The sequence below is a fragment of the Heptranchias perlo genome, chromosome 3, assembly GCF_035084215.1.
Source record: "Heptranchias perlo isolate sHepPer1 chromosome 3, sHepPer1.hap1, whole genome shotgun sequence".
Classification (NCBI taxonomy): Eukaryota; Metazoa; Chordata; class Chondrichthyes; order Hexanchiformes; family Hexanchidae; genus Heptranchias; species Heptranchias perlo.
In genome coordinates this window covers 46382319-46395310 of record NC_090327.1, presented here as the reverse complement: position 1 = coordinate 46395310, position 12992 = coordinate 46382319, and the positions used below count along the sequence as shown (strand labels likewise).

The window sequence follows — 12992 nt, the reverse complement described above, 5'->3', positions numbered from 1 at the left end:
CCCAGATCTCTTTGTTCCTGCACCCCCTTTAGAATTGTACCATTTAGTTTATATTGCCTGTCCTCATTCTTCCTGCCAAAATCACTACGCACTTCTCTGCATTAAATTTCATCTGCCATGTGTCTGCCCATTCCACCAGCCTATGTCCTCTTGAAATCTATTACCATCCTCTCACTGTTTACTACACTTCCAAGTTTTGTGACATCTGCAAATTTTGAAATTGTGCCATGTGCACCCAAGTCCGAGTCATTAATATATATCAAAAAAGCAGTGGTCCTAGTACCAACCTCTGGGGAACACCACTGTATACCTTCCTGCAGTCCGAAAAACAACCGTTCACCACTAGTCTCTGTTTCCAGTCACATAGCCACTTTCGTATCCTTGCTGCCACTGCCCCTTTTATTCCATGGGCTTTAATTTTGCTGACAAGCCTATTATGTGGTATTTTATCAAACGCCTTTTGAAAGTCCATATACACAACATGAACCACATTGTCTTGATCAACCTTCTCTCTTACCTCATCAAAAAACTCACTCAATTTAGTTAAACAAGATTTGCCTTTAACAAATATGTGCTGGCTTTCCTTTATTAATCCACACTTATCCAAGTGACTATTAATTTTGTCCCAGATTAATGTTTCTAAAAGCTTCCCCACCCACTGAGGTTAAACTGGCCTGTAGTTGCTGGGTTTACCCTTACTCCCTTTTTTGAACAAGGATGTAAAATTTGCAATTCTCCAGTCCTCGGGCACCATTTCCATATCTAAGGAGAATTGAAAGATTATGGCCAGCACGGCTGCAATTTCCACCTTCACTTTCCTCAACAACCTAGGGTGCATCCCATCTGGACCGGGTGACTTATCTATTTTAAGTACAGCCAACCTTTCTAGTACCTCTTCTTTATCAATTTTTAGCCTATCCAGTATCTCAGCAAACTCCTCTTTTACTGTGACTTTGGCAGCATCTTCCTTGGTAAAGACAGATGCAAAGTACTCATTTAGTACCTCGGCCATCCCCTCTGGCTCCATGCGTAGATCTCATTTTTGGTCGCTAATCGGCTGCACCCCTCCTCTTACTACCCGTTTACTATTCATATGCCTATAGAAGACTTTTGGATTCCATTTTATGTTAGCTGCCAGACTATTCTCATACTCTCTTTCTTTGCCCCTTTTATTTACTTTCTCACTTCTCCTCTGTACTTTCTATATTCAGCCTGGTTCTCACTTGTGTTATCAACCTGACATCTGTCATACGCCCCCTTTTTCTGATTCATCTTACTCTCTATCTCTTTTGTTATCCAGGGCGCTCTGGCTTTGGCCAACCTTTCCCCCTCATGGGAAAGTACCTAGACTGTACCCGAACCATCTCCTCTTTAAAGTCCAGCCATTGTTTGATTACAGATTTGCCAATCTTTGATTCCAATTTACCCGGGCCAGATCCATTCTCAACCCACTGAAATTGGCCCTACTCCAATTAAGTATTTTTATTCTAGATTGCTCCTTGTCCTTTTCCATAACTATTCTAAACCTTATGATACTACGATCATTGATCCACTTCATTCACCAGAACTAGATCCAGCAATGCCTCCTTCTTCATTGGGCCAGAAACATACTGATCAAGAAACTTCTCCTGAATACACTTCAGAAATTCCTCCCCCTCTTTGCCATTTACACTATTACTATCCCAGTCTATAGTTCTATAAGGAAAGCAAAGAGAGGGCATGAAAAAATATTAGCTAGTAAGATTAAAGAAAACCCAAAGATGTTTTATCAGTACATTAAGAACAAGAGGATAGCTAAGGAAAAGGTGGGACCTATCCGGGATGATAAGGGTAACTTGTGTGTAGAAGCAGAGGATGTGGGTAGGGTTTTAAATGAATATTTTGTCTCCGTAGTCACAAGGGAAAAGGATGATCCGGATGTAGTAGTTAAAGAGGAGAGGTGTGAAATATTGGAAAAGGTAAACATAACGAGAGAAAGTACTAGAGGGACTGGAATCCTTGAAAGTTGATAAGTCACCAGGGCCGGATGGATTGTTTCCTAGGCTATTGAAGGAAGCCAGGGAGGAAATAGCGGATGCTCTGAGGATCATTTTCCAATCCTCACTAGATACAGGGGAGGTACCGGAGGACTGGAAGCCTGCAAACGTAGCACCATTGTTTAAAAAGGGTACGAGGGAAAGCCCGAGCAATTATAGGCCGGTCAGTCTTACCTCAGTGGTGGGCAAACTATTAGAATCAATACTGAGAGATAGGATAAACTGTCACTTGGAAAGGCATGGTTTAATCAGGGATAGTCAGCATGGATTTGTTCAGGGAAGGTCATGCCTTACAAATCTGATTGAATTCTTTAAGGAAGTGACAAGGAGAATTGATGAGGGTAGTGCAGTGGAGGTTGTCTACATTGATTTTAGTAAGGCATTTGACAAGGACCCACATGGCAAACTGGTCAGAAAGGTAAAAGCCCATGGGATACAGGGAAATGTGGCGAATTGGATCCAAAATTGGCTCAGTAACAGGAAACAAAGGGTAAATGTCGATGGATGTCTTTGCGAATGGAAATTCGTTTCCAGTGGTGTGCCACAGAGCTCAGTGTTGGGTCCCTTGCTGTTTGTGATCTATATAAATGATTTGGACTTGAATGTAGGGGGCATGATTGGCAAATTTGCAGACGACACAAAAATTGGCCCTGTAGTTGATAGTGAAGAGGATAGCTGTAGACTCCAAGAAGATATCAACGGGTTGGTGGAAAGGGCGGAAAAGTGGCAAATGGAGTTCAACCCAGAGAAGTGTGAGGTAATGCACTTAGGGAGGGCAAACAGTAAAAGGGAATACGCAGTAAACGGGAATATATTGAGAGGGGTAGAGGAAGTGAGAGACCTTGGAGTGCATGTGCACAGATCCCTGAAGGTGGCAGTACAGGTAGATAAGGTTGTGAAGAAGGCATACGGAATGCTCTCCCTTATTAGCCGAGGTATAGAATACAAAAGCAGGGATGTAATGATGGAACTTATTTACCATGCTTCATGCGTTTATACACATTCACTCTAAACCTATCTTAGACCATCTTGTATTCTCTATTAGTCTGATCCCACCTAATACAGTACTATTTCTTCCTGTAGTGCTATCTGGCTCTCCCAATCTTGTGTGCACCTTGATTCTCCTTTCTAATGCTACATTCTGGAGACATCCCCCTGCCAAATTAGTTTAAACCCTTCCCCACAGCACTAGTGAACCTCCCCACAAGGACTTTGGTTCCAGCTCTGTTGAGGTGCAACCTGTCTGTCTGCAACAGGTCCCTCCTGCCCTAGAACAGATCCCAATGCCCCAAGAATCTGAAGTCCTCCCTCTTGCACCATATCTCTAGCCACGCATTAACTGTCTTATCTTCCTATTTCTGTACTCACTAACAGGTGGCACTGGGAGTAATCCGGAGATTACTACCTTTTGAGGTCTGCTTTTTAACTTCCTCCCTAGATCCTGAAACTCTGACCACAGGACCTCAACATCTTAACGTTGAACAGCTGATTTACTGCTTTCATTGCCTCCATCACCCAAAATGACTTTCTCCCCTTACCCCTGCAATTCTGAAGGCAATAACCTTTGCTGAGTGCACTGCATGAGTAGATGTTCCCTTGAGCTTGCCAAATTTGGCGAGGTCAGCACTGGAGGTTACAGACGGACACATTCTGGCACTTATGCTGCAGCATTTGTGGGTTTTTGGCCCATTAACTTTGATGACAAAACCTGCATACAATTCAACTCACTGGAGTCAATCCATGTGACCACATGAAGGAGGCTGCACTAAAAACTTCTCATCTGTTTATCCATCATTAGGTTTGATCATCGTTGAACTGAAGTCCCTTTTTAAGAGCATTCATTGTTGTAGACTTGCAAGAGCCCCCCTTCCCCAGCTTACATTGCATGAGCTGTAATTTGATTCTTGGATTTTTCCTTGTGGACACAGCTGCTTCACTGTTGTTACTTCATTGGGAAAATTTCTCAATTTTCATTGCTTAAAAAAATCATGATGTGGAGATGCCGGTGATGGACTGGGGTGGACAAATGTAAGGAGTCTTACAACACCAGGTTATAGTCCAACAGCTTTATTTGAAATCACAAGCTTTCGGAGGCTTCCTCCTTCGTCAGGTGAGTGTAGGATTCCATAAAGGTATAGCATATATAGTCAGAGAACAATGCCTGGTGATTACAGATAATCTTTCCAACTGCCTGTTATCAAAGCAATCAAAGGAGTTGAATGGTGTTCAGACAGGGAAACATTACATACATTACATACATTCGGTAGTCTTGTATGTAATGTTTCCCTGTCTGAACACCATTCAACTCCTTTGATTGCTTTGATAACAGGCAGTTGGAAAGATTATCTGTAATCATCAGGCATTGTTCTCTGACTATATATGCTATACCTTTATGGAATCCTACACTCACCTGACGAAGGAGGAAGCCTCCGAAAGCTTGTGATTTCAAATAAAACTGTTGGACTATAACCTGGTGTTGTAAGACTCCTTACATTAAAAAAATCAGTCATCAGTTCTAATTTGTAGCTTTGCTCTTAATTTAAATTTCACAACACAAATAAAGTCTGACATCACTACTTTTTCTCCACAGTTTTGAGAAGTTCTGAATCAATTTTTTACTTTTTGTTTTGGACAAATTTTACAGGAGCCTCAAACACATTGTGGAAATCCCCTTTATTTTCCCTTTGCTAATTCCATTGTGATGTTCCAAGTACAGATGAATGGCAGGAAAACCCCTGTGGGCCACTGGGAACAAATCCAATCAGTTAGATGTATGGATTGTTCATCTATTAGCTCAGAGGCTAAATATGTCATATGGTGTGGTTCTGAGCTGTACATTTGAGGAAGATCCCAGAATCGATCCCAGAATCAATCCCTGATCTGTGCTCTCAGCTATTCTTAGTGGTGGCACTGTTGGAGACTATAGTTGGCCTCGGTATCCCCAAGCTAAGGTGGTAAACAGTAAGCAATGTTTTCCATTCCTGATCTCTAACCCTTGTTGAAAAGTCTGGACATGCAAGTTAATTAATGATAGCATCGGGCTTGGCCTCGATGCACCCTACAGTTGAGTAAGGAACAAACGTCCATTATATTGTACTTTTCACATCTTCACAATGTCCCATAGCACTTCACAGCTAATTAATTACTTATGAAGTGTAGTCACTTTTGTTATGTAGGCAAATACGACAGCCAGTTTGCATAGAGTAACGTCCCACAAATAGTAGCCGAAACGAATGACTATTAATTTTTAACTTGTCCAAAACCGGTACAGATATTCTACCCTGCACTACAGACTACTTGCAATGACTCCCATCCTCACTAACCTAAACTAGTTCCCTGTCCCCTAACATCTCTAATTTAAAAACCTGATCTTTATCTTTAAATTTCTCCATGGTCTTGCCACACCCTATTTCTGCAGCCACCTCTAGCTCCCTATCCCCCTTGAGCTCTCCATTCATCTGACTCCGGTCTCGTTCAACTTCCCCTCCTCCATGTTCACTCAATCATTGGTGGCAGAGCCTCCAGCCACTTGAGGCCTACTCTCTGGAATGCTCTCCCTAATCCTCTCCGCCTCTGAACCTCTCCTCCTCTTAAAAAATCTTCTCAAAGCCCATTTCTTCAACCAAGCTTTTGGTCACCCCTTGTATTTGCTGCTTTCCTGCCTCGGCATCTGTTTTCCATACATCTATCTTTGAAGTACCTTGGGATATTTTAATGTTAAAGATGCTGTGTAGATGGAAGGTGTTGGTGTTTATCTGTTATTGACGGTGTTGATCTGTTTTTGGGCTGTTGACTATGGGAAGAATTTTGCTCAGAACACCAGAGAAATCTGCTCCTCTTTGAAGTCTTTTACATCCATCTGAATGGGATGAAGGGGTCTCTCCGTCTCAGCTGAATGATGGCAGCTAAAAGAGTACATCATTCCCTCTGTACTAGATACTAGATACTAGATTACCTGCTCAGGTCCTAGAGTGCGGCTTGAACCCGTACCCTTCTGACTTAGAAGAGAGTGTACTTTGTAGCCAAGGATGGCTACGTGTATTGAATAAAATTTCTCCTCTGGCAATTAACTTTAACCTAATAACTGTTTGGCCCAATCCTTTGTGAGGAACATCAAACTCATTCTACATGTTGGTGATGCATACTATGGAACTATTTGTATTCCTGATTGGAATATTTTCACGCTTTTTGCAATTCAGGCTACCCTGTGCAAATATCCTTAATGTGAATAATGCAGATCAATGTGCAGTGGTGCTTTTGGGTGCTGCTAGTTGCATCTTATCTACATTTTTACAAAATGTATTATAATCGTATGATGGTAATTAAAGAATACAAGATATGCTTTCAGTAATCATGCTAATTTCAAATTTGTATTTTTTTTAAATGGTAGGTCATGTAAGCTTTGCTGGGCACTGTGTTTTGAGTTTGTTCTAATCCTGTATGCTGAAGGAACATTGTAATCAGTAAAGTGTCTTTGAAAACTTTATTTTCACTGAAATATCTCATTGCATTACAAACATATCTTTGTGTTGCTTTTGTGTTTCTTGGATGTGATGTCAATACAACAATGATATATCACTCCTCTGGCTCTTCCCCTTCCCTTGTAATCTCCCTTTGAGCGACAAAGAAAATGCTTCTGTGAATGGTTCCAATATTTCTCTTTCTTTTTTTTCCTAAGGGAAAGGAACAGTCTGTTGAAGGAAGCAGAGGTCCTGCACAAAGCCAGATTTTCCCACATAATCCAAATTTATGGTATTTGCAATGAACCTGAATTCATGGGCATTGTGACAGAATACATGAGCAATGGGTCTTTGGACCAACTCCTTCATCAGGTAATGTGACGGAGTGGAGATGTTCCTGGGGTAATTATTCTGTGCACATTGTTAACATGTAATTTCTTGTAACAAACCTTGGAAAGAAAGAAAAAATAAAGATTTGCATTTATATCACGCCCCTCATGACCTCACGACTTCACAAAGCACTTTATAGCCAATGAAATACTTTTGAAGTGTGAAAGCATAGTAAATGTGTGCAGTGTAATACACCATGGGGAAACTTGGACTTTAAAATGCATAATCAGAGTAGGATTTTGTCTTGACTATTACCTGGAGATCTAAACCATTTAATCTGGTAATTTGATTACCAGATGCCTAGTTAACTAAAATGAATGGCCAAATTATTTTAATGTTCTTCAACAACCATTGAATAATAATTTTCCTCTCCAGACTATTTGTGGTTGTCTTTCTTTGAAATTCCACAGAACAGTGGAGCTGAAGTTCTTGGTGTAATCTTTCCATTGGAGTTTGTCCTTTTAGCTCCAAAAATGTGTTACATTACACTGGTTACAGTTAGTTAGACCTTTCACTGCCAACAAATTATTTCATAAGGTAAGAAAAATGTGGCCTGAGGTAACACTTTTTTTCCACAGCTCATTTGTTTGAATTTATGGGTATTGCGAATTATGCTATGGAGTTGCTGGGTATAGGGTCGTATTAACTTCCTCTTTTTCCACCCACCCCCTGACCACCGCCTCTTCATTTCTGATCTCTGTAGTACTATTATGAATGCCCAAGCACATGCTAGATACTTAGAGGAAAGGCACTTCCACACTCCTGCCTCTCTAGTGCTTCTCCCAGTAGCTGCTTTGAGACAGGCATTGATTGGAGTGTGGGAGCAGGTTGCACAACAGCCCTCGTTGAGAGGCAGAACGGTGTAGAGGTGAAAAATACTTTAGAGTCTTGTATACCAGCAGTAGAAAAAGTTGGTGGGTGTGGAATACATTCATCTGTTAGTTGCTATCTGGAAACTGGATCCTCCAACTGTATGTTTACAACTAAACTCTTTAATCATGAGATTCTCCATGGCTGGGCTAACTGATAACAGGCTAGACAACTGCTGTGTTTAACAATCTTAAAAACGTTAAATTCTATAGAGGAGTCAGGTGCATAATAATTTAACTTTCCAGTTGAGTTCTCTTCTAAAAACGGACCTGTTTTTTTTTCTGATGTAGAAAAATACTTATCCAACTCTTCCTTGGTCATTGCGACTTCGCATACTGTATGAAATTGCACTGGGAGTGAATTTCCTTCACAACATGAACCCACCATTGCTGCATCATGACCTGAAGGCACAAAATATTCTGCTAGATGGTGAATTTCATGTAAAGGTATGAACTGGTCTGTTCAATTAGAATTCAGTATTCTGCTATAGTTAATACTTTTGTCTTGATATACTTATTAAATAATTAGTAGTAGGACATTTTAGAGACCTTGTTAAAAGTTAGACTATTTGACACAGTTTTCAACTGTTCACTGTTGGCAATACTGGCAGCAATTTACTCTTTCCTGTATTTTGGATCATTTGTTTGTTTCTGGTTGTTAACATTACTCATCTGGTTTAAAGTCAGTAAATTAAATTGACATTTTCTTACTGGCTAGTCAAGATGGATAGAAAGAATGTATGATCACCTCAGTTAGGATATTCAAGCATTCCTCTACAGTAGTAGAGCTAGTAATCAAGTGGAAAACCATGACCTTAATCTTTGACTTCAAAACAAAAATGCTATGATGACTCTTGCTGATGTATGGCTCCACGAACTCCAGCTGACCTCCAAGTGGCCATGCTGCACTGTGTGACCCTAGACGATAAGTGTCAACAGACCTTTGACCGTGGGGTCCCTAGATATGAGCCCCGATCCTGTCATCTCCCAACATCATGCACTTTCCAACAGGGGTTGTGCGATTATGATCAGGACTGAGAATCCTAGTTTAGAGGCCTAGAAAATCTAAATTTGATCCCCCAATCTGTGTTGTTAGCCGTTCTCATCAAATGGCAGTGGAGGTGCTCTAGTTAGCCTCAGTGTCCTTTGCCAAGGAAAAAAATAATCAGTCATAGAGCCTTTATCTTATATGCTACCAGGTGGCACCTTCTGGAATGTTTGTTTGTGTGTGTGTGTGTGTGTGTGTGTGTGTGTGTGTGTGTTTTTTTATATATATATTTTTGGACACAATGGCAAGACCAGGCTCAGCTGTGATGTTCCCATCCCCAGTGATAAAATAACCTGCTGACTTTCGCTGACTTGGGACACACATGAAGAATAGCCATTGGAGAAAGGTACTGGAGGGCTGCCAGCATTAGTGGAACAGTATTGCATGTATGAGTCAGCGTTTTCTGGAGAAAAATGGAGGTGGGGGAAGTAATTAGTTGAGCTTCATTGTGTGGTGCAAATATGAGCAATAACTTGATTTTTACTGGCGTCAAGGGGAAAAGGAATTATTTAGATATATAGTTTTTAACATGTGCACTGTTGAAACCTAAATATAAAATCTAAGCTCTGTGCTTGGTGTCAGAGCAATTTTTAAAAATCTGACTAGGCAGAGGCTGGCTTTGATTTTAAGTAGATTTATTTGAACATTACTGAACAGCATTTTACTTTACTTCTTGCAAAAGACACTCTCAGAAATATTTCACAACTGCTTGAATAAACAGTAAGCATTTCAATGTCAATCACATGACTAACTGATTCTCTTAAATGTGGAAATGCATTTTAATCGGCATAGATTGAGTTACATCCCAAAGTAAATATATTCCCATAGGCGTTCCAATCAAATAGCTGTTTTAGTTCTTTCAAATCCCTTTTAGAATATAGACATTCTGATGTGCCTGCGCTCTATAAATCATGTCACGAGGTAATACTGTTCTGTTCAAACAGAAGATTGATTTATTTCGCCATTAAAGTTTTAACGTATTTGTTTAGATGAATTTGATACTGGATTTTTATTGTTTGTTTAGATTGCTGACTTTGGACTCTCAAAATGGCGCCAATTGACTATGAGTAAATCATCAGGCCTTAAATCTCCCACAGCAGGAGGGACAGTTATCTACATGGCTCCAGAGCAGTACGAGCCTTGCAAAGCAAAGCGTGCAGATGTAAAACATGACATGTACAGGTAAAATTAAATGGTATCTTGACACTTACAGAACTATTAATGATTGTTTTGAATAGTACCCATCATTATATCTTGCATAAGACCGCAAGTAATCAGTCCCCAGATCAAAAAGAAAGATTCTGCCAGACCCACTTAATATTAGCCTAGTTTTGCACTGTAGTGTCTAACTATTGTTTTAACATCCCCATATTCTGAGTTCTGAACCATTATTTTTTCTTGTGAAGAGTCTGCTGGTACGTGGTGTGCCTTTAGCAGGCAAATATTGTCCGTTATTCTTTCCTTCATATCTCTCTGTTTGTGATGTATGGAATTGCCTAAGAGGTAATGGCCCCGATTTTAACTCCCCCTCCCGACGGGAAAGAAAAGGTCGGACGAGGGGTTATAATCTTGAAAATCGAATCTTACCTCCAACTCGTCACATGCAGCGATTCAGGCCATCGATGAGGCTCCCACTAAAAGCAGGCCGGGGTGTACTTAAGATGCAAAAGTCGCAACCCGATGACTTCATCGGCGCCATGATGTAATATTAACGTCAAGCCAGAGGCAGTCCGGCACCGTCAACTGCCAAGCAGCAGAACTATGGCGGCAGGAGCCAACTGGCCAGAAGAGGCCAAGGTAAGTCTTAAAAATGAGCAGGCGTACTCCCCCCCCAGACACCCTCAAGGAGTCCTTGGGCCTCCCCAGCCCTGGACGACACCCCTCCCCAGAATGTCTAGGGAATCCCCATCCCCCTCGATCGCGAACCGCGAGGGAATCCCCATCATCCCCACCCTGCCCCGATCGACGACCGCGATTGCCTTGGAGCCCCTCCTCCCACTGATTGCTGGGAACCGTTCCCATGGGTCCCCAGCTGTGACCAAATTCTTGCTCCCACCCACCGGGGGGGTGGTGAATCCGGCCCGGGGGGGGTGGTAAATGCGGCCAGGTGTCAGGCAGTTTTATTTAAATGAGACTCTGCCGTTAAGATCGGTATGGCCTCCGCATCCCCGACCTCTCTGGCTGTTCCGCCCGTTACTGGGCTCACGTACACCGTCCTCACCTACCCCCTCGTAAAATTGAGGCCAATGTCACACTTGGCATTGTGTTTGAGCAGTGGAGGAAGAATCAGTTTGGATGCCTGTTATGGTAACAGATGGAGGAGGAGTATCAGATCTGCATGCCTGGGAGGAGAACGTATGAACATACAAACAAGCAGGACAGGAAAAGACCAGCCATCGAGGCTGTCCCATCCTGCCGTGGAAAAACTTCTGAACACCATCAAACCCATTCTCTCCCACACAGCCATGCAATCTCCTGGGAGAAGCACAAAAAACAAGAGCAATATCCTGGAATGTCGATCTGTCAGTCATGTCGATGAAATGAGTTCTACAGTACCTTGTAATCTTCCAGTTATGGACCTTCAGTGGAATTGGCACCATTTTGTGCCATGAGGGTTAAATTGGATATCCCCTGAAAATGGTCGCAGGGATGCGATTAACCCGCACTCAGTCATTGTGATGCAGGCAACGCATTACATTCGTTGTTGTTTTTGAAGGCTGATTGACAGTCTGACGTAGCCATAACCATCGTTGTACCAGCCGATAGGGTGGTTAGTCCTATCCGGCAGGATAGTTTTACGGGCTCCCACAACCCATACAGTGAGAAGGGGCCACCCACACCCACCGCTCACGAGTACCCCGCTGGACGTCAACCCAGAATTCAGAGCCAGAGCTCGGGTCCCCACTCACTGAGACTGTCTGGAGCGGGGTTCAAACCCTGTGCCTCGGGCTAAGAGGTGGGAATGCTACCACTAACCCAAAGGCTCGCTCCATGGGGGTATAGTGATGTCTTCTAACAACTTTTGGAACATAATCCATACATCTTGGGCATGATTTGGACCCTGAGCCGGGAAGGGGGTGGGGGGGTCAAATTGCCAGGCTGGTCTCAGTCAGACAGGAGATCAGCCAGGGAGATGATGTGTCCAGGTAAGTCTTCAGGTAAGTCTTTGTTTGTATGGATGGGGTGGGGGGGTTGCATGGGTTGGCATGGGGGGTCACGGTGGGGGGGGGAGGATCGGGGGTCAGTCACGGGGGGGGGGGGGGTGTGTCAGGATTGGGGGTCTGCAATCATTGTGGGGGAGAATCGGGGATCTGTGATCATTGGGGGGGGTCGGAGATCGGGGGGATCCGTGATTGTTGGGGGTCGCTGTAAGTAGGCTTGTTGAGCCTGGGGGAAACACTCCTGCACATCCGTGCCCACAACCTGTGCCAGAAAGGCACTTGCCTGTTAGTTTCAGGCCTTCTCGCCTCCTTTCACGTGACATAAAAGAGAAGGCCCAGGAATCCTGGCCCCCAGGGGTTGAAATTGGAAACTCTGTTAAAAATGGAGGCATGCAGCCTCCTTGAAAGGTTTTGATCACCAATCCACCCCCTGGGAGCGGATTGGTCGCTCGTCCCTCCCCGATGAAAACCGGAAGTAGGTGGGTTGGGGAGGGTCCGAAATGGTTGCGATTTTGAATGACTCCCCGCTCCCAATCCACCCATTTTTCCCTTTTAAAATCGTGCCCCTTGTGTCTTCTATTAAATTTGCAAAGATGTGGTTGTCAATTGCAGTCTGTCCTGTAAGTTCTACAAATGTGGTGTTAGTTGGAACTAGCAAAAGTATATGTTATTGAACCAAGTGCAATTAAGGTCATGCAGCGATGCCATCATATGAGAAGGAGGAAGAGAAAAGTCAATTAGTCCTATCAAGTCCACCCCAACTAGATATGATGCAATCATGTACACCATCGTCGCACCCCTTAATCTTGCAATCTCTTTGGAGAGGCAAAAGAATCTATATGAAATTCCTCTCCAACCCCCTAGGGCAGTCAAGCAGGTTCCAGGGGACTGCAACAGCCCAATTCTCCTCATTATCCCAGTAAGCTTAACACCTTACCTTTTGTAACTGGAAATCTTCTCTTCCTCAGAACTTGTGAACTTCCTATTTAAAAGACTGGAATTTGTTGTACATGTTCTCTGTTTAAATA

General features: G+C 42.8%; 1 protein-coding gene across 2 annotated transcripts in view; it reads left to right on the top strand.

Annotated features, from left to right (window-relative positions):
* ripk2 (receptor-interacting serine-threonine kinase 2) overlaps positions 1–12992 on the top strand; it is a 48201-nt gene that overhangs the window by 13050 nt on the left and 22159 nt on the right. For both annotated transcript variants that reach the window (XM_067979464.1, XM_067979471.1), the window contains exons 2-4: positions 6715–6868; positions 8047–8202; positions 9828–9985. In XM_067979464.1, the coding sequence (XP_067835565.1) occupies positions 6715–6868; positions 8047–8202; positions 9828–9985 (468 nt within the window). The remainder of the gene's footprint in view (positions 1–6714; positions 6869–8046; positions 8203–9827; positions 9986–12992) is intronic.